This window comes from Neodiprion pinetum, chromosome 1 (assembly GCF_021155775.2).
Source record: "Neodiprion pinetum isolate iyNeoPine1 chromosome 1, iyNeoPine1.2, whole genome shotgun sequence".
NCBI lineage: Eukaryota > Metazoa > Arthropoda > Insecta > Hymenoptera > Diprionidae > Neodiprion > Neodiprion pinetum.
The window spans coordinates 6,288,420-6,316,112 of NC_060232.1; the positions used below are offsets into that span (position 1 = coordinate 6,288,420).

At 38.7% G+C, this 27,693-nt stretch overlaps 1 protein-coding gene across 12 annotated transcripts; it reads left to right on the forward strand.

Annotated features, from left to right (window-relative positions):
• The first annotated feature begins 17 nt into the window (after window positions 1-17).
• On the forward strand, window positions 18-26,623 carry LOC124212188 (opsin-2-like). 12 transcript variants are annotated; one of them, XM_046612079.2, is made up of 9 exons: window positions 15,110-15,181; window positions 15,511-15,830; window positions 18,312-18,437; window positions 18,529-19,259; window positions 20,099-20,272; window positions 20,952-21,161; window positions 21,568-21,939; window positions 22,322-22,652; window positions 25,419-26,623. In XM_046612079.2, the coding sequence occupies exons 4-9, from the start codon at window positions 18,613-18,615 to the stop codon at window positions 25,584-25,586; spliced, it is 1,902 nt and encodes a 633-aa protein (XP_046468035.1). In that variant the 5' UTR covers window positions 15,110-15,181; window positions 15,511-15,830; window positions 18,312-18,437; window positions 18,529-18,612; the 3' UTR covers window positions 25,587-26,623. The 12 variants fall into 12 exon arrangements, with proteins under 12 accessions (XP_046467997.1, XP_046468006.1, XP_046468026.1 ...); XM_046612050.2 differs by lacking the exons at window positions 15,110-15,181; window positions 15,511-15,830 and adding an exon at window positions 9,471-9,838 and having other exon boundaries at window positions 18,293-18,437; XM_046612070.2 differs by lacking the exons at window positions 15,110-15,181; window positions 15,511-15,830 and adding an exon at window positions 9,471-9,838.
• The last annotated feature ends 1,070 nt before the right edge of the window (window positions 26,624-27,693 follow it).

Sequence of the window (27,693 nt, forward strand, 5' to 3'; positions counted from 1 at the left end):
TACTAGAATGGCTCACGGTACTGTCGAGTTGTTGTCAGTGTCGAGTCTGCTCCGCGACGGCGAGCTTGTCGGTTTGCGATGTTCATTTATTTCTCCGTTGTGTTAATTTAGTAGAGTTCAGTCTGTCAATCATTCTAGAATCAAATAAAACTAGCGCGCGTGTTCAATTTCCGCAGGTTGTGCGAAATCTTATCTAACCCAATTTTCATCGAAACTTTAACCATTCGACCAATTCACCATTTTATTCGTCTTTTGGTCAACAACATTGCCGGCTCCCGATGTTTAAGCCCAGATATATTCTCGAACCGATGAACAGTAAACTTTCCTGAACTATTGTGTGACGTTGGAAATAATTTAGAGAGTGAATATCCAAAGTGCATCGCTTATACAGTCCAATGGTGGTAATTGATCGTTCACCGTGCAACAGTGAGAGGTAATTATTTGTATATTATTTTTCCGAGCTTGATTACATTTGCTTGCCTTTGTATTTGAAGCTTGTCGACAGCTGTGTTCTAATTTTTTGATAACAAAAACTGTCGGTTGCATGATTCACGAAGTGCTTTGAATACCGTGATTTTCCCTGCAGCCTGGTATTAATGTTTATAGTTTATTGTGTGCTTCATGAGATTTTAATATAAAATGAGGCGCAGCGGCCTTAATTGTACAGAGGTTTATTTCTTAATGTATAAAAAAGTACAACTCGGCAGGAATCAGGCTTGTAATTATGAGTTTCGAGTAACCAACCAAACAGATTTGTTTTTAGTTCCATATCAGCTTGTGGTAATTTGTTTCAATTTTGTTCGCAATACGGCAGGAAAAATATTATATTTGTAATCTCATCTCATAAATTGCGAGAAAAAAAAAACACGAATTCCGCGAGTCGTCTCATCGGCAAACGATCTATGCTCTTATTTCCATTCCGTAAATATTTCATAACAAGTTATTATACCTATGGTTATAGATTATCGATCGTTACCTGCATAATACAAAAAGTTGTTTGCTCTTATTCTCTATGCTTAGCGGTCATGGGTTGGCGATTATACCTCTGGGAAGCATATTGGCTTCGCCGTAAAGGCCAGGCTTGTTAGGTAATACATGGATCATATGTAGTGACTGTACACGCATAATCCGATCGAAAGTATTGAGATTTATTAGCGTTAGATAAGCCATGGCATGCGCTGGTGTGTTTAGCTGAAATTGATCTCTTTACGTAAGGATGACAGTTCCGTTGATATCGTCCCTTCAGAGTTTCCCTTCGATACGTATTTTACGAGGTATTTTCTGTACATTCATCCAATTTTTCTCCTTTCCCACCGAATTGTTGAGAAAGATGACATTTTATCGGATCGAAGACCTCCCACCTTAATTCACTGTATAAAAGTAGTACGCAACATGTGCACTCTCATTCGTACGCGTTCATTGATTATGCAAATTATATAGGAGTGTGCGAGTGGATAGGAGCCGGTATACGAACATATTCGACTAACGAAGAGTTGACTTTATAAGTGACACCTTCGCCGATGCAGACGTAGAATTTTGAGAACTTTATACTCGGCGTATATATCCCCTTATGTATAATTCATATGGATTATTCGGGTACACTTCGTACCGGAAAGTTTGCATCTTTATTTCCATTTCTCGGGTAAATTGTGAAAATAGTTGAGAGATTATACATGCCGCGCATCATTAGAATTATTCGCGACGTTTTTCACCTACGGATAGGGTGCATACCTACTCTAGCTATACGTCATCACTATACTTGAACGAGTCGCGGGGATGCGGTATTTCGCAAACTTCGTATTCGCTGCTTAAAGAGGAAAGTATCGCTTCACGTTTTACAAGTGGTTCAAAAAAAAATTGAACGCATTATTTTCGAAAAAATTGTCGAAGTAGTTTCTTGGACTATGGTAAAGTACGCACAATAATAAGTGATAAAACGAGTCACACGTGATTGGAGTAAGCACGAAGGTTGATGCTTTCATTCAAATTTCAAATTAACAAAATAATATTTTTTCCGAGTCGAATAATTCTTCTTGAAAAAACAACGATTGTTTGCAATTTTTAACACGTTTCTCTAAAAACAGGTCGAGGAGGGGGGGAGGGGGGGGGGGGGGGTCTTTGAAAATAACGATATTACTGTCAAATGAGTGGGCATTTGTTTTTTCTTATCTGATCCGCCTTCATACTCCGCAATTTTTTTTATCATAGGTAGTTACATAGCCACATGGCTATCATCTGATTGTTTGGAAATAATTACATACTGCGATAGCTCGCCGAGCCAAGTCATCCTTGTGATTCTGTATTATTTTTTTTTTTTCTAACCCTTACATTTCCCTTGAAAAGTATGACAGTCATATTTCATTTCTTTTTATCCGTCTGGTATTTCTTTACCTCGGGTCTTGGATAAGTTAAACACGAAACGGACTCGGAGTAAAGAGACGTGTAATAACGAAAATACTAAAATGAAATGACATGCTTTAGGAGGTTTGTCAGTTTAAAGTTCATACTTTTTTGCTAATTTACAACGAGATGATTGCACCTTGAGTGTTTATCAAATTAATGATGAAAAATTTTGTAATGTTAACAATTCGCCGCAATTCCACTGTTAATTTGGTTTTCTGACGTTGGTATCGTTAAATATTTATTTTTTCAACACTGCAACGATATATAAAATTGGTCATAAAAAAAAAGAAAAAAAAAACAAGATGGCAACACTGTATTGACTATTGCGGGAAAACAACATCTGTTTCGGTAAATTTGTATGAAACAGTTTTCGAAACACAATAAGCCACAATGGAGTGGAATTGAACGAGTTTACCAAATTTTTTATTATTTCAGAGCCATTTACGAAGTGAAAAACCGACATTGAAACTCGTGTTCATAATTTTTGTCTCTTCATTTATTTATTTTTACTGACATCTAGAAGAATGATTGTAGCTTGAAAATGTAATAATTTTATAAATATTAATAATACGTGAAAAAAATTACGCAATATTGATTCTCAACTGCCCAACCTTCTTGACTCGTGAAAATTAACTGCATTGAAAATTGTGGCGGGTGTTTTTTCGCTCGTTTGACTTCATATCACGTTGTACTGCACACTTTCAAACTTATAGATGGGGCTTTTTGATTTCATCAAGGATTTTTTTCTATGTTAATACGATCCTTGGAAACCTCTACCAGAAATTTTCAAATTTTTTGCACCACTCGTCTTTACCCTACGAATTTTTAAACCCATTTCAAAAACCACCGGAATCGATTTATTTGAAGTGAGAGAAAAAACCTTTTCATCCAGAATTCAAAGCGGAAGGACGTTCATTCTATTTTCTTTTTTTTTGTCACATTTCCTATTTTTTTAATCGTTTAAAAATGGCGAGCGGAATTTGGATTACAAAAGAAAAAAAAAAAATTGTGAAAAACGTCACGGATGTGTGTTGAAAAATCAGTCATCAAATGGAAAATACGGTATGTATTATAATAGATATTGAAGAGGTATAAAAATAGAAAAAATGATTAATAGAATAGTAAAAAAACATCCTTCCGCATTGAATCGTGGGTGTGATTGTTTCGTCTCGAAAACGCAATATCTTTTTTTCTGTTCCAAAAATTGATTTGGCTTTTTTTTTCTGAGGTGGGTTTAAAAATTCACAGGGTAAGTGCGTGTAGTGACCCACAAATTGGCGATGCAAATTTTTGCTCAAGGTTTTCAGGGCCCGTACTAATACAGGAAAAATCCTCGATGAAATGAAAAAATGTCACGGTCAACCGTTTAACGAGTTCACATGGACAGCCCCATAGACGTATAATAATACACGCATGAACGTGCAATCAGATCGCTTAATTGCTCACTCGGTAGTTATTAGCGGCCGAAACCTGGCTCCACGGATGACACGGCACGAGGTCTCTCGCCCACACATTTACACGCGAATGTGGATCAAGTGGAGACAATTAACAGCAGGTAGGCAAAGCGGAGGAGCACCATGCAGCTTAATTGTAAGGGCGAGGTATAGGCAATGCCGCTAAGCCTTGATCCTGCGCTTCAGCCTAACTAAATGCATCTCTCGAATTTCTCTCAGGTTTGTCGGAGGTTTCCGATTCTCCGAGGACTTTCAGAGACCTGGTTTCACGGTCAAGAGACTCCTTGAGAGAGCTGCGCCGATTCTCTATCATTATACTATCGAAACTCCCGCATATTCTCGGATTCTGGTTTTCTCTGGAAATCGTTATAACCGTCTGACAAGTCACGAATTGTTCTTTGTAGTTACAGTGCCGGTAGAAATACGAAACATTTATCAAAGTCTGTTTCACTGAATTTTCTCGTTTCTACGTACGACTTGAACGACTTCACAGCGAGACGTCCCACGTTTTGTGTAATTTATGACCAAATCCCATATACATAGAAGACCCGAAAGGTTTAACGGTTTCGCTTGTTGGTTCAGACTTCGAGTTTGTCGCTGCGCGACTGATTTGCCTAGTTTAATTAATTCCGAGATTAATTCCACTGAGTTTTCTTTTTTACGGCTTGTTAGCCGTTGGCCTGAAAGTGATAGGTAGTAGCTGCAAGCTATAAGTTTCGCAAAGTTCACCTGTAAAATAAAATGCCAAATCGATACACGCGGTAAGTACCTGTTGAGGATTATTTACTTAGGTTTCGGGCCTGTTTACCTAACGATAAACGCGTATATATGTACAAGGTTCGAAACGGATTTTCTCGCACGTGTTAATTGCCTATTTATATTTCTGCTCAATGAGCTCATACAGCAGGACTATAGGGTGGGACTCCCTTCCGGAACCCCTCTTTAATACCTGTACGGAGTAGGAAAAGACGTCTGTCGACGACGTTCGGAGAAACCCTAATTAGTAAATTGATTGTCTGATTGAATCGCGTCTAGAAAATTCGTATACCTAACATAATATTTGCCGATTGTAGCACGTTTCGTGCTCTGTAATCCAGTTGAAATAATGCGCTTTGACGATGTGTTTAATTGTCGAGATAAACTTGAAGCGTGAAACCCATTATTCGTATCCATGACGCGTATTATACAAATTACGATATTACACATTGAATTGATTCACGGGCCAAATTTGTGCAACCAGAATTTTCACCGAATTCATTAAAACGCAGCATATTCCTGCTCGTCACGACGATTTTTCCGACGACTGTGTGTATGTTGAGAGGTTTTTTCTACACACAGAAAATTAGGCCAGGCAGTATTTTATACGGCAATTTCGCTGGCTTGTCTTGTCTTGCGGACGCAGGAAATCTTGCGGGGGCGCAAAGAGCATTTTGACGTGCGGCACAGTACTGTATTTGCCTTTTTTTTTTCCTACGTTCATTTCGGCTTATTTCGCGGCCAAATGACGGCTTGCGAATACTGTAGGAGCCTGGGTGCTTGCGCGAGCTTTATTTTCCGGTTACTTGCGGGTAAAATGGAAATTGGAACCGTCGCAAAATTACCTAGTTTTATTAGATGTTCCAATTCTGGATTCGGGTCGTCATTAGATTTTTTTAAGAGAATGTGTTAATATGATAGATGAAAATTGAATTTTATTTACGAATTTTCAGTGCTTTAAGTTCTATTTGAAAATGGGGAGAAGGCACAAGGAAATTTACCACGGTTTCATTTTACCTTTAAGCACAGACGGAAAGTAAATTGTCCATTTTCGCCGCGAAACGTTTCGTGGAGAAATCCGATTGATGATAATTCCTTAAAGTGCTAAACTGTCGTTTGCTTGCCCAATTTCGCCCACCTAGGGTGGATGAATACTGGAAATTATTATACGCCGAGGTGCTCATTACGCAACTTTTGGTAATATTGATTGGGGTTAATTATACACAGGGACGTTTCACGGTGCGCATGTTACTGTATATTAGATGCGTAAGAAAAGCACGGTAAAGATCGAAGTCTAACAATAGGTTCCCTATTTTGCATAATCGTATAAGATATCACCCGTCATTATATGTATCAGGATGGGTATACACAGTAGCTAAGTAGAATCAATCTTTTAGATTATGTAAGCGTAGATAGATCATTTGGACATTTTTATGACGCATGGAAATTTTCAGCTTCCATTTTACTTACGATTTACAATTATTGGTAATAATATAGGCTTGATTTGCATTCGTATTACATACAGGGTGGGCAGTAATGAAAAAGAAAAAAATGAGACCAATTTGAAACGTGAATAAAATACGAACGAGTTGACCGATTTCCGAAAACTCTTCAGTCTCCCAGCGACATTTTCAGAACCTGTTTTGCAAAAGCGTTTATCTCGACAATGAATAAAGATTTTTCAGACTTTCAAACGCGAAACGAAAGATTCGATTTTCTACTTTCGAGAAAAAACAAGGTTTTCGAAAGTTGGTCAATACGTTTGGATTTTATTCACTTTTCGAATTGGTCTCGTTTCTTTTGGCCACACCCTGTATGATGCAACCAAAAGAATTCACCTCGCCTCTGGCAGTGCTTCGATGTACGCATAATTTTATCATTCATATGCGTAAGGATTCGGAGATTTTCGTTGCGGATTAATCAGTACTCGCTGTACCGAAATGAATTACACATCCTAGCGTCACTGCTGTACCGTATTGTTTTTTGTCTTTTAAAAATTCAAATCCAGAGATGGATAATACATTTTTTGCCAGTGAAGTTGCGCAGCGAGGCTTTGTGGCTTTAATCATTGTAAGCCGTACTAATCACGTTGGCTAATGAGATAATGAAGAGATCGCAAAAGTTCCGAATATTCTCTGCACGTGTTAATATCTCTAAAAAAATATCATGTATATGAAATATCTTGGATAGTAACGGATTATACCCAGATAAATTTACGATTTCTATTTTATTGCGAAGCGTAACGATATTTGAAAATTACCAAAGTTCCTTTTATGTCCAAAACTGTAGTGCCTAGTTTTCATTCCCCGCTAAAGTGGTTAGATGTATAATAAAGTATTTATCTGTAGCTTGAAAAGAAGTCGACGGATTCTTTGAATAGTAGCCCGGATAAAGGACGGGAGCTGAAAAGCTGCTTTGAACTGTATACGGCATTCCTCTTTGAGTCAGCTCGAGCTTTCAACGACTCAGCAACAAATAGCTTTGCTTCAAAGTTTTCTCGAAGCGTGCAAAACGGAAAACAAGACCAGGCCTGAAAAAGGATGGTCGAAATAATTTCTCTATATAGAATAAGGATGTCGGACGAAGCAAATGGTTAGGGACTTGATCAGCTCGATTGAATTTCAATTACACGTTCTATTGCTTATAATATACGTTTATCTCCGAGTGTTTTCGACGTGAATTAACCGTCGTTCTTCAGGTGGATCGGTTTTCAATGTACTGCGGCGAGTTTTCGATCATCACAGCTGTTTATGTTGTCCTGCAAATGAGCAAGAAAATTTTCACGTTATATCTTCGATTATGCTTCAATTATTCCATTGCATATCACAGCAAAGCTAATTATATTTGGAGCGACATTATTTAGCTTACGGATTCTACGTTGAAGTCGGGTTCATTTTGACTTGATGCAAATTGACTCGTTATAAAAAAAAATAGTCAAGTGAAACTTTAAAATTTCAAGAATTATCAAATTTTTTTCATTCTATCAGATTCACGGTAAGGCGAGTTTTATACGGTATTAAATTATTATTTTTTATTAGATTCGTCGACATGTGGTTGGTACAGCTTCCTTTCTTTTGACTTATTTATACTCATTAGCGCGTCTCGGGCGAATAGTCATCGTTTTGCCGACATTACGTCTGCTTTCATTAGTCAAACAATGGTCGACAATATTTCGGCAAGTATGCTACCTGAGAATTTTCATGGTTTATGCAATATATATTATATGTATATACATAGATTCTGTTAACTCGTGTACTAGCTGCCGGAGGGCCGGTTGATTTTTATATTCAGATTCAATTAATTAAACTCTATTAGATTCAACAAGAAACATGGAATGCGTAATTAAGTGAAGAGAAGTATATCACGCGTTTATACAACATGACAATATGAACACATCGTCTGCAGACCGTTCAACTTAGAAAAAATTTAAATAACAAGAAGGCAAAAGTATTTATACTGTGTCAAATTAAAGCGGTTTCGATATGGTGAAAAATGTTGAAGTTGCGGTTGGCACTCAGTGAGAAAATTATTTACTCTTGGAAAATTAATCCTAAGTGTAATTTATTTTAACGTTAATATCATTCTTCCCTTGTTTTGTGAGATTTTAAAAAAGTCGCGTTAGTTGCGGCAGTAAAAATTTTCATCCTGCACGTATCCCTTTTCTGGTTTAACAACCTCGACTTTGAAGAAGTACTACTGTAAATGATGTTGTAATTAAGCCACGCGTACCAGCGAAGCTCGCCTCAAGCTACAGTTTTAACGATCTTTATTTTACAAGGCTGCCGAGAACCCCGAGATTATGGACTTTCCATGAGTTTTGATCTTTCACACTGCAGCACACGCAAAGAAATCATTCTAACCCCAGCGGTGCATTTTAACCGGGTATTTTAACCATTCTCCTGGAAAACATGGAAAACCGATAAAAGACAGAATTTTATCAAACACTTGAAGGTGGTCTTTAAAATTTTGCGAAACGTGGTGCTTGATGCGATCTATGAATTTCCCAACCATTACCGACAATTTCAACTAGTCTTACACGCTCGCTCGGAGGTTTTTTAAACTCTGACTTGACTTGCTGCGCTCGAATATTTATTTATACAAATATGATAATTGTGATATTATAACAATGCGAATACCTACGTGCAATAACCAAATTCCACACTTGCCAGACATCGACACCGTTTATTTCTTTTTTATTCGTGACCTATTCAATTATTCAATATTCTTATAAATCCATAAAAAGTATCGGGAAGTTCGTTCGGTCGGAGAAAAAAGTTTGGGAAAAATTATAATTTCAATCATGTAGAAAAGGGAAAAGTCGGAGGATTTTCAAAACAAAATTTAGTCGTCTCCATGGATTTTTACCTCTCACAGGTCTGCCCATAACCGTGTTACGGTATCTTGTTTGGTGAACGGGCATGAAGCAGAGGCAACGAAAGTCTGTCACTTTCCTGATTTTTACTTTGATCGGCAATTAGCAGATGCCTCGGTAATGTAATGTCTGGTCAATTACGGAGGGTGGCTGCAGGCATCAAAATTTACGAACAACCATTCGCGATCTTGGAGTGTAGAGTTCACGGCGTTGTCGCTTTATTATTACAGAGCCACGATGCAACGTTCCATCACATCCGTATTCATATTCATATAGACGGCGGAGAATCTGGGGCAGGCAAAGGTGCACGGAGAGTGATATTCCCTCTTCTCTCACCCCTGCACAATTTTCTCTATCGGGAATTCCACCACCGTCCCCCCACTTTTAAACTGTCTATTCATCGCTTCACCACCACCACCACCACCACCATCGGCACTACCCTCGAGCCAGAAGCCGCTTTCGATGTTCAGTCGCAACCAGCCAGTGATTCGGTCGGCACCGCGCAGCTTTCTCGTCGTGTTTTTTGCCACGTGCTTCATCGCTTCGTACCTGGGATATATCGTCCTTGATTTTACATAATTTCGAGTTGGACGCGAGAGTGTCGAAATAAATAAAAATCCTTTGCTCATTTTTTATTTTTCACTCTGTCACCATTTTCTATGACCGTTTGTTAAATCGTAACTAAAATTCAGTTCTTCAAAATCTTCTCGCGAACGTTCCAAGGATTAATCAATCATTCGTCTGCTCCCTCTGACTCGTGTTTACACAGACTGTGCGACATAATTCGTCACCAAGTTCTTAACGTCCGTGTTTAATTGAAACAGAATACATTCCGATGCAATTGAACGCGAAGGTACGTTTGTTGTACTTCACATCTCGCACATATTACACGCTAATTGTATAGCTACTGTGCAATTATCTCAACCACAAGATTGCAATTACATAGCCTGCGGTGTTCACATCGTCCATCGGATTGCGGATACGGTTACGCGTCGTTTCTCGTGGAAGTTGATCAATTTCCATGGAAAAAAAAAGCAAGTTTTTATTTTTTTTTTTTTGCAGACAAGGCTAAAACAGGGCGAATCGCGAACTGGGCCAATTTCTTCCTGAAGAGTTTGAACGGTTTTTGATTGGCGAAGGGTCTTCGGTGCTGATTCGGCACTCTTGTTTTCAAGCCTGCTCAGCGCCTTTGGCGTCAAGGCAAGCTCAAGAAGCACTCCGCAGATCAATCGGAACTGTCATTGACGTCTGTCCCAGATATCGTCCAGCGGTATGCGTGACAGAAGTCGAAATCGTGTCAAACGTCTGCATCGCAGTCTCGGGAGGAACTGTTTAATCAGGCCGTGTCACGTGTACGAGTAGCTTAATGGACTCGAAGTATTTTTTTTAATTCATTTTCTCGACACGCCACAGCTGTTCACAGATATACCGCAGCGCGGTATGCATTTCGGAAATTAAAAGACGCCTCCTCGTAAGTCTTCGCGGTGGAGAAATGGAAAAAAGTCATTTGTCGCTTTTAGCTCCGGTATGCATATCTTGGAATGATTTTAACGAGAGTGTCGAGCGTCTGTGATCGTTAAGACTTTTTATTCTGGCTTAGGTTGAACCGACTCGTATGTACGGGTAAATGGATTCGTTGATTTATTTTTATTTCAATTCCTGCTTCGCATAGACGGCTTAACTTTTGTGTTTGCAACGTGTCGGTGTAGATAAGTTATAATTGAGATGATGCCATGCGAATATTATACCTGAGGAACCGAGGCTTGGACACTGAGTAATTGGCTGTGATCGTTGTCTCTACTATCATTCGTTCTCTACGTTTTCAGGCGATATTCTTCCTTGGATTCTTTTTTCCTCAATAGCTCTAAGTTGGTGCCTCGTATACACCTAATGTCCAATATACACGTTCGCACCTCGTTCATTCCGCGTGTGCGCAAGCGGTACACGAAAAGTTGAGAAATGTCAGCAACTGGGTTAAAAAATAAACTCCGATTCATTCGAATTTTATTTACCTCGCGGTTCCACAGCAATTCGGCAGTTCCATCGCCCTCCTATTTTTTTATAAACGCATAAAAATAGCTTGAAAAGTATTTTCCGTCGTGATTGCTCGGTGTGCGAAATTATTACCGGTATCTTGACAGGGGGAGTTAACGAGAGAGCGAGCGAGATAGAGATAGAAAATCACCATAAAATAGAATATATAGATTGTATTTTACAGTTGAATCTTTCGTTGAAATCGAATCACTGAATTCTATCGGCTCAGTCGTTCCAACTGTCCAATATTATTTTCAAAAAAAGTTCCTCCGAACCGTCTATAACCCTTTTCCGAACCGAACTTTTCGGTCGGAGGCTATACATTATGTATATACTTTACACATTGGTAGTCAAACCGCGTTTTCTTATATACTCGAATATTGAGTCTTCGGAACATGTAAGTCACAAATCTGTCGTAGCATCGTCCCAAGTAGATACCGGTGTGTATAACGCTAATATCCCATCTCCCGATAGCTTTATATCTATATCAAAATCTCTGCGAAGCTCATCGGCTCTCCGCTCTCTCGGTTTTCTCCCTCTAGCAGCTCACAATCAGTCCAAATTGCTCATCGTATCTCGCATTTTCACCTACACCGCGTGATACCAGGCGTGGGTTCGAGCAATTAAGGATACTTTCGTGAAGTTCATTTTGACCCCGGAACGCCGAGATCTTCCTAATTTTGATAAGCATCACGGCTGGTGTAATTTAATGCGCATAAAGGTGAAGGATTCGAGTCACGTATATAATCGCCGTCTCGAGAATTACAACGGGGACAAATTAAACTCGAAACTTGCATATTAGCAAGGGAGGAATCAGCGGTTCAAAGCTGTCCTATAATTATACCTACAAGTTGTAGCGTTGTACTTGGAGCAAACTCGATACTCATTACGCAGTAAGTTGCTAGTTGTACCGATTCTTTCTCTGCGAATTCTGTAATTCAACCAAGTTACACGTGGCGACAACGATCCCGAACACCAAGAGACCGACGGAAAACCTGATAACCCTGATTATTCTCCGTATGACCTTGCCTACCAATTACTATTTGATATGCAAGCGTTACGAAGCTGCTGGCATCTTTTCTTCTCTCGTATCTCAGTTATCTTTTTAGTTGCACCGTGTGATACCGATATCTTTGTGAATGATGGTTGCGTTAAGCCGTCGAGTGACTGCATGATTTCGTCAGTTAGTACCGTATCGCTGAGCGACTTTGTATCTCTCGTTTATCTAAATTTCACTAATTTTCTCGTAATATCCTCTCAAACTGATTCCATAATTTCCATCGTATTTTGAGTTATCCGTTATCTTTTGTTCTCGTAATTCCTGTACCGGTAGAGCTTGCTACATTTCATTTGCCGTATCGGTTATTATGTTTTATTCGCTATCGTGCATGAATTTGTATCGTTAATCGCGTTCCTTGGAGTACATCTTACACTAAGCGTAGTTTAAGCCGCCGAATACGACCGTATATTTTTCTATTTTCTTGTAGCGATGTCGTACTAATCATTATCTGATATATTTCTGCTATCCTCTGTACTTTCTTGGCTATTTTTCTATATTACCGTATCTTTCCGCTTAATATTATCTTTAATTTCGCTGTAATATTTGCTATAGTATTCGGTGTGTTTTCTGATATCTCTGATATCACAAAACCTCTCATAATCCCTCGCAGTCAGTCTCTCGTCAAGATTTCTTCTGCAAATTTTCTCTCGTGTTTTATTATCGTTATTTATTGCGTTCGACTATTTATCGACAATTCTCTCTGGTAAATTAGCTCGTAGCGTTACTTTGTAGGACGTGTAAAAACGTCCTACGATTATATTTTGTTTTTGTTTAATTAAAGTTAAGGAATCGCGCCAAAGTGTCAGAGGTAAGTCCTCCACTGAGGGTAACAGCAGTTTAACGTTACAAGGTATAATATTCGGGAAAGTTTATCGGGCGAAAAAGGGCATCCCTTGTTAAGAGGGGCCAAGTATCCCTGTTTCGGAATTGTCAAACTATCCGTTCAGAAACGTTTTCTTGGTCAGAAAAACGTCTGCCCAGTGGTCCATAACTGAATAACCTCCTCCACCCTCTCCGGGGGAGAAAAGAAAACGACATTTTATGTATTCGATTTTTTACCTCAATACTCGATTCACGGATCCTTACCAAAAGTCCTTTTATGTAAATTAATTTTGGCACTTTCTTCCACTTTTTTTGCCATTCTTTCACTATTTTCGACCATCTATTCAGAAAAAGTTGTCGGAATAGCTTTGTAATATCGAGATTTGTCTTTTAAATATTACTATACCTAATATTGAGCTTTGAGTTGATGAAATATTTTAGCTCAGGGCTAAAATTAATAAGTCGCAACAATTTGTTGTTTTAATTTTTTTCGTTTATCCGCAAGTCAAAGTCAGATTTCCTGAATCTATACTAATATTATAAAAAGGCAAAAAATTTCTGATTTGTTTGTTTGTTTGTATGTAGAGGGTAATCTCTGGAACTACTGAACCGATCTTCAAACATTTTTTTCACTAATAAAAAGCTAAACTTTCCCTGAGTAATATAAGCCATAACTCAGTTTGATAAAAATAAGTTTTTAGTTTGAGTTCTAAATTGGTGACTTAAGTCGGATGAAAAAGCATTGTTTGACTGCTTTATCGGCGTCCTCTAACCAAATGGTTCGATATATGTGAAATATAACATCAGTGCGATGTGATAGATAAATTCATACGTTTCGGGGTTACAAAGCCATCTTTTGTGAAAGTTTCAAGCGGAGAGACACTTACGTGATTAAATGTACATTTAACTTAGATTTGTCTATCGGCCCGAAGTTATTAAAATATAATACTAGTGATAATTGTGATACCAATATACGGGATCGAAAGATTATTAAAGTCACTATTTGGATCAAATATGTGAAAGAAATCGCTTCGTGCTCTTATCCATAACTCTGTAAAGTTTCTATGGAACTAAACATTAACAGTGGAGATGATATTTCGTCCTCGTTACCCTTTCTTAAATATTGTAATAACTCGACGTACGAGGACCGCGGAAAGCTAATGAAGCCGAATAACTGGCCACCGGAGTTTATGCGAAAGTTACAGTATACTATTCTCAGTTTGCGAGTAAGTATACCTACCCTGGATCGATTACCTTCGCGAAGTTTCAAAAGTTGAGTATACCTGAAAATCGAGACGAAAAGTTGATCCTCCAATATCTATTTCGAACAACGGCTGCAGCCTCTTGTTCGGATGCACGCGATGTGTGGCCTTGGCGTCGATCTCGCTTTACCCAACATCTTGTTTGGTCCAAAGCCATTTTACCTACAGGCTCTGATTTGTTTGACCTTCTATCGCGATACCTTGCCGAGGATTTTCCTCTTATCCACGGCACCTGCGCATCGATCGGCATTTCAAATCTTGTTCCGTGTTTATTGGTAATTGTACACACCGTGCGCTTTGGGGAATTTTCAGTTCTTGAAACTTTGCTCCATAAGTACCGAAGGAGATTGCCAAGAGGCTTCCTAGGGTTTCACGGCTTACAAGTTTCAGAAGTTGTTCGAGTAACATTTGAGCGAATCAATTTGTTTACGCCTCACAAGAAACTTGAAACGATTTCGAAAGTAATATATGCACAGTCACTTGATATCCCATGCCGATGTTCCTCGTGACGTGTTACCGATGGTGCATATTTCTCCTGATTTTTATGCACTCGTTACGTATCCTCATTCCTTATTCAGACACGGAGAGTGGGTGTCAGGATATTTCCTCGCTGCTCAAGGATTCAATCTAACCGTATTTCACTCCGCTATAAATAGTTTTCTCAATGATATAGTTCACGGTTCGTATTTCCGTGCGGTATTTCCGATGAGGTAGTACCTTCGATACCTCGTCATATCGCGGTGGTCGGTGATTAGTAAATAATAAATAATGATCATCTTGCGGCGCGCTCGTGTTCTGGATAATAATTCGATTAACATTAGCCCTATACATATATATGCAAACGTCGTGTCTCTTCGGATTGTATTTCATCGATTACAACTCATTGCTGCACGAGTTCTAAATAACCTGTGAGTAGAATTTCTTCATGTGATTAAGTTCTTCGTTGTTGGAGCTAGGCCTTGATCGATCCCACCGATCGAAGAGAATTGATCACTAAGATCAAGACTACCAAGATCACGTAAGAGCTGACGGAGCGTTCGTTTTTTCATTTCATTCTGCTCCTCGTTTCCAATTTCTATCGTTTTTTTTCTGTAATATAACTCATAGAATAATTCAGATACCCAGTTATCGATTATGTCGGAATTAATTTTCTCCGATTTATTTTTGTTTTCTTTTTTAAGGATTGCGGATACACGTTTATGTTTCATCCCTGTGCTGGATGTTTGGTTTAAATAACTCGCCACTGTAATCGCCGAAAATTATTTCACTCCAGGTCAGCGCGTTGTGACCTGGATTTTTATTTCTAATTATCTCATCTGGACTAATAATGTTCCCTGCTCTTGACAGAGAAGATTTTATTCGAATCCAACCGATGCGCGTTCAGTGAGGTTGAAATATCTAAATACGTATAGTGAACCGTATTATACAGCATCTTCGCTCATCGATCGGAAGCCTTCTGAAATTTTATTCAATAAATCGGAGGAGAGTGCAGCGACGAGTTTCCGTCGATAGGGGAACAAAGGAGACCGAATTAAAGTCCCGACCCTGAATTATTCAAGGTTATTGTCGAAGCTCAACGACTGTGCGATAGTCGATATTATCCTCGGTTCAGATCCATCGAGCATTGAATTTCTCAGCTGCGGAAATCGAAGAAGATTTGGACGTGGGTACGTATCTGTCCGATGATGTGTCAAAGTGGCCGAAGAAGAAGATTATAGATTATACGGAATTGCCGCTTTTACGAATGGATAGATAAAATAGGGACTAATTTCAGATACACGTAAGCTGTTCGATGATACTGAAAAGTAAAATATATCGCCTGAATAATTTTCAAATTGTCACAGTGACTGATGATTATTTCAACGAAGACAGAGGTAATATACGCAAACTCCGAGTGGTATTAAGACACTTACAATAGGATTACCAAAATGGTGATTAAGTTACCCAAATTCTGAATCGATCAACGAGGATAAAGTAAAGTAGTAACGTTGTCGGTAATGAAATCTTGGAAACGAATTGATGGTCAGCTTTGAACTTGAGTTTTGCAAACAAAGACTGTATGATGTTTTCGTAATTTCAGACACTCGCCGTGAAATTTGGAAATAACGATTTTACCTGAAAACGCATCGTTTTAATAACGCTAAAAATTCCAACATGATGCTGAGAAACTTTGATTTTATTTTCACGATGACTTATTCCTGATGTCAGAGAGAATCGGAAGTAATCTCATTAGATAAAGTTCATTTTATTTCCGATTCGATGTAACGAGTACGAACTGCGTAATAAGAAGAGAGGAAGGAAGATAAGAAAAACGAGAAAAGGAAGGACTTGAAAGTTTAATAACAAATCGGCAAAGCATTCTGCAGAATTTCCCAGATCCAATTCCAAATCAAGAAAGTAAAATTTACACGAGAGGATTCCGGAAGGTTCCGATCTAGTTTGCTCGCAATATTATTTTACCTACCGGAAATTCGCTGTTTGAACTTGATTTTTGGAGAACGGAAACAATTCTGGATAATCAACAAACGCGTCACATTCTGATTCTACAGTGAGAGAAATTTTTAGTTCCGGTTACCGCTCAGTCCTTAACTATTTTCATTTTTTACCACAATCGAAAAATATAGTTCTAGGTAGAAAATGAAAATTAGTTTTCCAGCTGTTACCGGAAAGTCTAGTATCCGTTACTATTCTTTCTCATTACGATCACCGTTACTAGATTTTCTTGCGACTGTTGCGAAAATTTAACGCTTGTGCAACAATAAATTAACGTTGAAGCCTTGTGTAACTAAAAAAGTAGAGTAAACCTCACAAACTGATTTTTCGTTGCAATTGCCAAAAAAGGATCGACGATAGCGCAAAATGGTTACGCGTACCTCGTTTTTCGCAATTCCAACAATATTCAAACAGCTTTTTCAACGATACCAGTTTTACTGAATTTTTCTAGTTACTATAACAAATGAAATTCTTGTCAGTGTACGTATATTGTCGTCTAACGCGTGATGCGAAGTCAACGGTATAAAGCTTTCATTGCTAATTGGTCCTCGTATTTGTGCTCTAGCGCTTATGATTTCCCAGGCAGCACTTCGCGCTGAATTGATTCCGTTGAGATGACTTTGAGGATCGTTCGTACATGAATTATATTTCACGTAGCAGGTAGTTTGTTTCAGATCGTTATTTTCGCACCTAACGAGCATGCCGCGCTCTCTGAAAACTGAGAACAATTTTCCGTGCATAACGTTCGTTATATAAAAGTCGGAATTATAATAACCGTACACCGATGTATAATTTCTTTGTAAATCATAATTGTTCCCGGTACCGATGTACTTTTCCTTCCGATCAAAAGCATTCTCGTGCTTGGCGATTCGTCGTCGGAGGATTGGTCAGCTTACGGCAAGATCCTGAGTCAATAAAACCCCTCGCTTAAGTAAACGAATGCCTGGAAGCCAGTCGTCGAAGACTGTACGAAATTTGCACTGAATCGAAACCGTTAATTGGAACTGCTTACTCGAGATTTCCAATAACCCTTGAAAGCTTTAGTCACCTTCCGAATACTCGCATACCTTCAATCCAATTTTCTATAACCACTTCGACATTTGTGGAGATGAATTGTATTTGCTTACAGGTAGTGACTTTATTTACATATTCCAACTACTCAACTCGCATTATAATATTGCGCAACGATAGATTTACCTACCTTTGAAATCACCTTTGAAATCAGCATGATTAGGTATCGTAGGGAATTTAACCCTTACCCTGACACATGGTTTTCGGTACACGTTGGCTGTCACACGAGGCCTTTCGCTTCTTACCCTTATTTTGGATGTTTCAAGTGCGCCAAAAATTCTTAAAAAGTTGATGCATGTTCATTAAAGAGGACCGCGCGCCTTCTAGTTTACAAAATATACACACAACAAGAAATCACGCGAAGACAAAGGTCCACGTGATACAGGGTAAAGGTTAAATCCAGACCATTAGGCGAAAGGTGAAAAACGTGTAAAGTGGGCGTCGGTAACAAGTGCCCAGAATTTAGTTACTTCTTTGTCTCTTGCAAAAGGCTCGCACAAGGGCGTATTGTTATATGAAGCATCTCGTATTAATTTGACCTTGGACACCGTGATGCTGTTCGTAGAAAGTTTCATTTATCACAGTACGATCGAGTTACCTTTTCGCGATCAGGAATCACTGCCAGCCAAGTACGCAGCATAATAAACAATGAAGGGACTTCTTTGCAACCGTGTTATTGCCAGTTATCGAATATCCGTCCTCTGAATAAGGTTTGGCAATGGTTTTCAAACCGGAAGAAAAAAGAAAAAAACAAATTACAATCCGTACAGCGAAATGATTGATTCTGTTTTCTTATTTCAGACAATTTGTGAGGGTCAAGGCCGAGCCGCGGACCCGATGTAAAATTCTAAAGTGAATGTGGGAAGCCAGGAGGAACAGCCACCCATGCCTTCGCTTTGGTTACTTCTGATACTGAATTTAGCGCCAATAATGCCATTGACGTCAGTCGGTCCAGCGCTTTGCACAAGCGACGATGCGAAGAGCGATACGTTTGTGTTTCGCGATCGTTACGGGGACAGTCCTGGCTTCCAAGAGATGCATTTCAATCTGAAATTTTCCTGCGTTTGGTCCGCCGTCGATCCGGAATCTGCGAAAAATCCTCCCCCGTGTCTGAACGCGGTGAAGATATTGCCGAAAAGAATTTCCGGAGATAAAGAAAACATCTATATGAAAGCCGAGGAATTTATAAGCGAGATAACACATCTCATTCCCACCGTAAAGCTCAACTTTACCGGCAATTTTACACAAGATTTGTGGAACGGTAAGAAACATAGGAAAAATCGTCCGAGGCTTGAGAAGAGGCTGCAGATCGGTATTTATCGTAGTCACAGTATAAATCCAGAAGAGAAATTCAACTCTTGGCAGCGCAACGTTCCTCGCGTCGAATCCAACGTCACGGATACCATTGAAATATCAACGTCGTCGCGCAACAACACTCGTGGAATTCACGAGGACAGGATTACGAGAGAAAATTGCACTCACAAATATGCCGGAAGCATAAGCTGTGCCGATGACGTAATTGACCATTTCAGGTACGAGGATTTGAAATTGTTCGATAAATACACCCGTTATTCGTTGTATGATTTTTATTTTAATTACTTTTTTTCCTTTTTTTCTTTTAATTTTTATCCCATAACACCCGATCCTCCTTATTCTTCGTTACTCCTGTAGTTTTACATTGTTATTATTACTAGTCTTATTGTTATTTGCGCCCTGTTTACAGTATAATTACAGTATAACCGTATATTCGATGCTTGAAGCTGCGAGAGGAAACGTGGCCAATCATTTTTACTAGCAAAGGTCAAGTGCACTCAGGTGCCTGTACGTAAAACCAGAGATCAATTTCACTCGTACGCACGATAAGCGAACAACGTGGTTTAGTTTTTGGGGTTCGAGAGCTTTGATGTTTCGCAAGCCTTTCACACTCTGTGAATTTTCATCAAATTCTTTGAAACACCGCGCGTCCACCGATCGTTACTCGCTATACGGCAAAGGATTATTATAACCAACCTCAGCTTGTTCAAAATGTGGGGAGAAAAAAATGCCGTGTATTAGAGAGACGGTATTTTTTCTCATTTCTTCCCCTCGGTTGGTTCGCTTTTGTTACGTTACATCGAATTCTTGAGAAAAAAAATTTATAGTCACGCTCGTCGTGAGAGTCGGTATACAGTGAAATAAACGAAAAAATAGAACATAGAAATCAAAGTCAGATAAATTATATGTCTTATTAAAGTTACACGCGATAAAATTATTTTTTTTCCCTCACCGCCGCAACGATTATCGCTAATGCTCGGTGTCTCGCTGTTTAATTGGGGTGTTTCACCCCTGATAAAACTCTACCTGACGACGTCGATTACTTCAAATTGACCAGATCAACGTGGCCGGTTCACCTGTGGCTGGCACAAAATTTCTCATCCTTCAACACCCACTGGCTAAAATTTCCGCCACCTTCTCCGGCCGCTTATTACACTCTGGCTGTTCTTTACGCAATTATTATGGTGTTCGGCATTTGCGGCAATGCGTTTGCCATCTACATGTTCTTAAGGTAAGTTGTCTTTTTGCTGAACCTATCGTAAGCGTTTACGGCTTGATTGAAAGTTGGAAAACGCCGAGGGCTGTACAAGGATTAACGATTTCCACGCATTAGTACCTATTTCCGTTTTTTTTTTTTCTTTTTCTTGTTATACCAAACCATTGCCAAAAACTTTAATTCGCACAGAAATCGCAGTCGGAATTTCGGGATACCTTTGAATGTTACGAAAAGGAAACTCTTGGAAGTAGGTACATTGACTTTAATCCCGAGGTTTTTTTGAAGTTGAACAACTTCTGGCAACGCGATATTTACGCTTTGTTTTTTTCTTCTTCATTTTTTCCCGAAGGAGATCCATTTCTGCCGTTGAAACATCGACGGCGAGCTGCTTTGCAAAGTTCGGCTTTCGATGTTACGATCAACTTTCCGAGTATCAGGTCTTCTGTGAACAAGATCAAACGTTGTTTCAAACCATTTCGAATATTCAAATTCACCCTGATGAAACGGATCTGATTTTTCAACGTCGGAAAAGAAATCGAGGAAAATTGTTAAAAAGAAATTCTCCGCCCCTTATCTTTCTCTTCGTATTTGAATTTACTTTCTTTCAATCGAGAATGAATATTTATCACCACAATACCGGTGTAATTTATAAAGTTGTAACGAAAATTTGAACAAGTTTTGTATAACCTGGCAGATGTCGATCCCTGCGGACTCCCGCCAACGTTCTGGTAATGAATTTGGCTGTCAGCGATCTTCTGCTACTCAGCAAAATGCCGATATTTATCTACAACAGTATCTACCACGGACCGGCGCTCGGAAATTTTGCCTGTCAATTATACGGGTTTCTCGGCGGTCTTACTGGGACCGTCTCCATCATGACCTTAGCGAGTATCGCTGCGGACAGGTGAGATAAGACACGTTTCCGATTGTTGCCGAACAACACTCTTACTGGAACCTGAGATACCGGTATCTGGAATCTGTATTTTCTTGTCCCTCCCCGTCTCTATTCGGCTTTGTTCATCGAACGGAAATATCATACATTATTTAGCCGCGCTCGATTCACCCTTGCGAATGTAATTCTACAGGATCATTTTTCGCCCTGCGAGGAGGAATCCACGAAGGGGAAGGGCGATTAAATTCGCGAAACAGGAATGGAAAGTGAAAAATTTTTTAAGATAAGATAAAATATTCACCCACTGTATTTTTGGCAAGGCTTGGCGAGGATCGTTACGGACGAGACAAGACGGGTTGCAGACTCGTGAAGCCTGCCGGGAATAGCCGGTTTATCAACCCTCGATATTTGATGACAGGTACAACGTCGTCGCGGAACCTTTCAAGCGGACGACTTACGCCAGAGCTCGGGTCACCGTCGCCCTGACCTGGGTCTACGGGGCGACATTTGCCGGTCTTCCGCTGGTCGTTCCAAGCCTCGGAAGATACAAGCCCGAGGGCTATTTGACCAGCTGTAGCTTTGACTACCTCACCCCGGAACCGAGGGTCAAGGCGTTCATTTTGTGCTTCTTCGTCGCAGCCTGGCTCCTGCCCTTCTGCCTAATATCCTTCTGCTACATCGGGATACTGCGAGTCGTTATGGCCGCTCGCCATTTGAATGTCGGCGATCAGGTCGTCGAGACTTCCAACAAACACTGCCGGGAGGAGGAGAAAAGGCGGACGGAACTAAGGTGCGATTATTGCCCTTCTTTGTCGGTCTACGAATAACGGAAGGGGAAAGTAACGACTGTAAAAATTTTAGTCTTTAAGTTGATCGGAACTATCCGGTCTGCGATAATATAGAACAATTTTTTCGGTTACTTTGAATTTCTATATCGCATGAGTAGGATCAGATTGACGTCGAATTATAGGCTGCAAAAGTCGACAGCGGATTTTTATTACGGTATCTAAAATTATCTCTTCATACCTCGGATCAATTTGCCAAAGTCTGGCCAAATCGATTACCAAAACACCGTTAGAAGCCTCCGAGTTATTCCGAAACTTATGGCCGATATAAAACAGCGACTTGCCTCTCTTCCTTTTCTTATTCGTCTCGCTGACGCGATCCGACAGATTGGCGTTCGTAGTGATCGGTATAATCGGGATGTGGTTCGTCTCGTGGAGTCCCTACGCCGTGGTCGCCCTCCTCGGCGTCTTCGGGCAGAATCACCTGGTCACACCCTTGGCCAGCATGGTCCCAGCCCTCTTCTGCAAGACGGCTTCCTGCCTGGATCCCTACGTCTACGCGGTCGCCCATCCTCGGTTCCGAAGCGAGCTTCATCATCTGACGAAACGTAGCCGACGCAAACGATCCGCCAGGCAATGGAGCCCTCAGCACCGGAGTCAGACGACCTGTCCGCGTCTGACGCGGCATCCGGATGGCCTCGACAACGGCGTCGAAGAGGTTGTTTTACCGATAAATTCCCGGTAGCTTGTTTTTAACTTACGTCTAGTCATTATATCAGAGCAACAATCACGATCGTTCACACTGAGAAAAAATTTCATTTGTCATAGTAACTAGAAAAATTCAGTAACACTGGTATCGTTAGAAAAACTGTTTGAATATTGTTGGAATTACGAAAAACGAGGTACGCGTGACCATTTCGCGCTATTGTCGATTCTTTTTTGGTAATTGCAACGCAAAATCAGTTTGTGAGGTTTACTCGTACTTTTTTAGTTAAATAAAGCTTCAACGTCAATTTATTCTTGCACGAGCAATAAATCTTCGCAACAATTGCAAGAAAATATAGTAACGGTGATCGTAACGAGAAAGAATAGTAACGGATACTAAGACTTTCCGGTAAATACTACAAATTTTTATTTTCTACCTACAACTGTATTTTTCGAGCGGTAACCGGAACTAAAAATTTCTCTCAGTCCACATTTTTGTTTCCTTATTTGACTCTTCATTCTCCCGGATACGTTGTACGTTAAATTGATATTCTTTTTCACATTTCAATATATTCCATTGCGTACACCCTCCTCATCCGCCGAATCATTTTTGTGTTGGTGCATGTTTGTGTGTTTTTGTACCTTCGTCATGTGTATAATAACTTATAATGTTTTTACGTAGACTGATATTTGCACACTAATATAATCAAGATTACAGAACAATCAACTCAACGGAGTTGAAGTAGGACGTAGCAAGTGGAGAAGAGAGATTTGATGAAAACAATATGATTTTCAAATAATTGTATATACGTACAGTTTATACGGGTATTATTTTGTATCAATGTTCGCATATGGTAGGTTATTATTTTTGAGAAAAATAGTATTTTCCTCCCAAGGAGATTCTGGTATATGAAGTATTTTATGCCATCTAGACTCGGAATTTTTTTCACAACATCGTTCCACATTTACAGCGATATCACATTTGTTTTTCAGCATTCTTTTCGAATTTCAATCAAATTCCAAAGCTGAAAAATTGATGACCATTTCCGCTTACCTGAACCATATAACTCGGAAATTGTGTGTTCGATGTGTAATTTCATTTTGCCACCCGCAAAAGAGTATGATTAATAAATAATATTTTTACGGGGAATGAGTCAGGTAAATTGTTTATCTATTCAGTTCGAAATTGAATATTTTTTATGGGTACCTAAACGAAATATCATCAGTAACAATTGAACCATATAAGAAAAAAAAAAAAAACCGCGAGGCAAATATTGTTTTTTACAGATAAATCTACTCTCGGAAACGGCTGATTCATGAATAAATATCCGTTGAAAAAAATCCGGTAAAAATGTGTGACCGTTTTAAGTTGCTGATATCGGTAGAGTGATATGAATAAAAGAACGTTGATCAGATCTGAGACAGCCAGCCTAAAATGTTAACCAAGTTGGCATAGAATGCTCCCTACGTAGTATAGTAAAAGAGCTTGTAGAACTTAGACCTACCTACGTATATGTATATATGTGTGCATATATATATGACATTGTATACGTAAAAAAAAAAGCCTGACTAGATTTTAACCCTCTTGGAATCACTATAAAACTGAAATCGCTTACGCAGCACTGGATATCGTTGGGACGCGTCGTGCATCCTCGTTAATGTAAGTCTTGTATTGCTGAAGGAATTTCCAAGTGTGTAAAGATTCGTTGAAATTTTATTTGCAAGATAAGAGAAAAAAAATTAAAAAAAAAAAAAAAAAAAAGACAGACACACATTGAAGACGAATTAAATTCAAAAACTAAAATTTTAAACATTTCTGCTTTCTTTTGTAGAAATTGCTCCGTTGTTGTAATTTTGTGAACGTACAGAAGAGGCTTATTCATGCACTATTTCGATTAAATTTTTTACCGTCGTGATCCTGTTTTTACAAAGTTAAATTTTAACCAAATACCTGATATCAGAGTTGACCGATTTTGCAAGACATATCTTTTCACCGCTTGTTTTTTTTTCTTTTATTTTACTCTTTTTTTTTGAGGGATCTACGTACAAGTTAACGGGGTTTGAATACATACACCGGCCAGTCTTCATACAATTCAGATCACTAACAGTAGTGCAGTGATAAATATCAAATGCACCATAAACACATATATCTCGATTTGATTCACGAAATGCAGAATAACATTACCCCAAAAATAAAGCTTACTGTACATTTACGCAACATTTCGTTCTATAACGTCCCATTTTACCTCAGAACAATATTATTCGTTTCGTATATTAGAATAATTCAGAACTGTTGTAACTGTACGCTTAAAAGTTTACATCGACTATAACAAATTGAACTGAATAACCGTATTTTTCTGTTAATTTCTCACGGCTTTGAGGCGATTCGTAGAGCAGTTTTATTTTTGATTGCTTAATATAGATTTCGTATGGGTTTGCAATAGCGGTAGTGACTTCGGTATTGGTTCGATCGAACGTGAGTTCCAAAGCTTGCTTAACAACTGTCATGAAATGTTAATAACGATAAAGAAAGCTTAGAAATCGAATTTGGCCAAAAATCTGCAGCTTCTTCTTTAAACTTTGTTAATTTTTTAGTACGTTAAAATGCTTTGTATCAGATTTTGTGTAGAAATTAGTGAACAGAGTTGTGAATTTTACTTTCATTATGATACGCAGTCGTAATAGTACGTAATTGTTGTCGATAAAAAGAAAAGAACGAGAAATGACGTCGCGTTAAAACGACGCTAGACGTTTGTCTATTTCTTTTACTGTTCGGTAGGAAATGCAGTGCCTCGGAAGCATCGAGATAATATCGATGGCATCGCGTCGATCGGTGTCCAGAGATACAGCAACGAACTTCAGTTCTTCGGTCAGAACTACGAGCTGCTCTTTTAACCAACCCAAGGCTGCCCTAGCGTTGTATACCGACTCACCGGAAATCGGTTGATCAAGACGAGATTTTACTTTACAGGATTATTCCGCATCGGGATAAAAATCGTTGTTTGACACAAGTATTTGATAGAATACGATTCGCGTTTATGAAATAATTTGCGAATTGTTATAAAACTTTAAAAAACATAAAGAATATGTCCTTCTCTCATATATACATCATTTCAATTTATGTCAAACTTGTATAAATATCAATGCTCCGATAATCGATCTCTAAAAAAATACCTTAGTCGTCTACCAATACACCAATGTGCGGTGTATTTACTTATCGAAAGATATGAAGATGATGTTAAAAAAAAAAAGAAGAAAAAAAAAGAAATGACAAATAAAAATATGAACGAAAATAAAGAGCAACGGCGCAACAATCAACGGAAAAACTATCACATGCTGGGGCCTCGTTTTCAATCCGGATCGTAGCAGGGGTATATTTTTATATATTGTACCTACAAGCGTGTATATTTTATCGATGTTATGTAATAATATAGTCTATATAGTGATATAGTATATTGAATATTTTGGTATGAAACTCTTGACGTAAGTATGTTATAGACGTAATAACGCCGTGGATATACATTTTCTTCAAACGCTAATATAAGATGTGAATTATTTTTGGAAATAGTTTAACGCTAATAATCAACTTGTAAAAACCGTTTAATAGGAGGTTTTTTTTTTTTTTTTTTTTTTTTTTTTTTTTTTTTTTTTTATTTTGTTTTCATCAAACTCCTCGGCTTCGTTTCAAATCTGTAGTTACCTCATATTCGTGTTAGGAAATTTTAGGATTTAGTTTGTTCACAGCTATTGAACAAGCATTGCGGTATTAGAATTGAAATAAAGTCGGGAAGCTTCGGAATAAATCGTGTAAATGTCGGTGTGTCTTAGTTGTCTATACATTGGTAATTGTATATCATATATGCTCGAATTTTAACAGAGAATTAGGTTATATTATATATAATAGATACAAATGTTTTGTATTCTGCCCTGTTTGTCAACGAAATATTTAGAAACCATTGAAACTATTCATCCGCGAGATCATATCCAAGTAGAAAAAAAAAGAATCGTTATTTATGTACATGGTTCGTGTGGAATAAGAAAATTTTTCTTGTCTGTTAAACAATGTAAAATGTAAACAATATACGTATAAATAGTACGTAAACTGAAATAATATCATACGTGTACCTAATCCTACGATCAAGTATAACGACACACGTGAATACAATAGTTATTATTGTTCCGATTACATAATCAAGGCTCGTCTCTAAAAAAATTTTAAAAATCGCTGATCAAAACACATTATCATTATTGACGAGTGAAAAATTTTTACCGTCAGACGGTAGAAATTCTGTACTTGTAAGATTTTATTTACCGCGGCAAATTTTCTTGCTTTCTTCATGTCCGAACTTTTAAATTGAAAATTATTAGCTTAATTGACTTATAAATTTAAATAAGAATTTCGGCCCTTGCAAGGTTCGTATCGGCGCTGGTTAATGCGAGTTACTTGTAAAATAAGCGAATGAAATTACAACCTTTCCGAGGCTTTGTCGAGGGCGTTCAAAAAACTGATTAGTAAAATCTCGGGAGCGAAGGTAACTTGCAAAAAACGGAGTCGAGACAGTGACTCGATCTTGGCTGTGCCAAGACTCACCCCTTGATTATTCGTCGAAATGTAAACATCACGGTTGATCCGATCTTGAATTGATCTTGAATGAATTCGATTTGTTCGAAGGTTCAAGGTTCGATCCGAATATTTTCGACCTCTCTGATCGAGGACAATTTGTTATGGAAGGAAAGCTTCGCTTTACTTACCCGGATTCGTTTACAGTCGAGGTTTGTTTTTCTTAGAATGGATTTATACAAGATTCAAGCTATACGATACCGAAGAGGGTGAAATTAAATTCGTTGAATAAAATTCATGGAATCGAATTCATTCTGGAATTCAATCGTGATGAAAGTTCAACAAAGTGGATACGAGTCCCGATCGATTTTTATAACTGTTACCATAAATTTTTGCACAATTTTTAACTCCACGCTCCTTTTTTCTAAGGATAAGAAAGTAACGGAAGTCATTATAACCTCACCGTCAATGGGAAGTTGTGCTTTCACGAGAA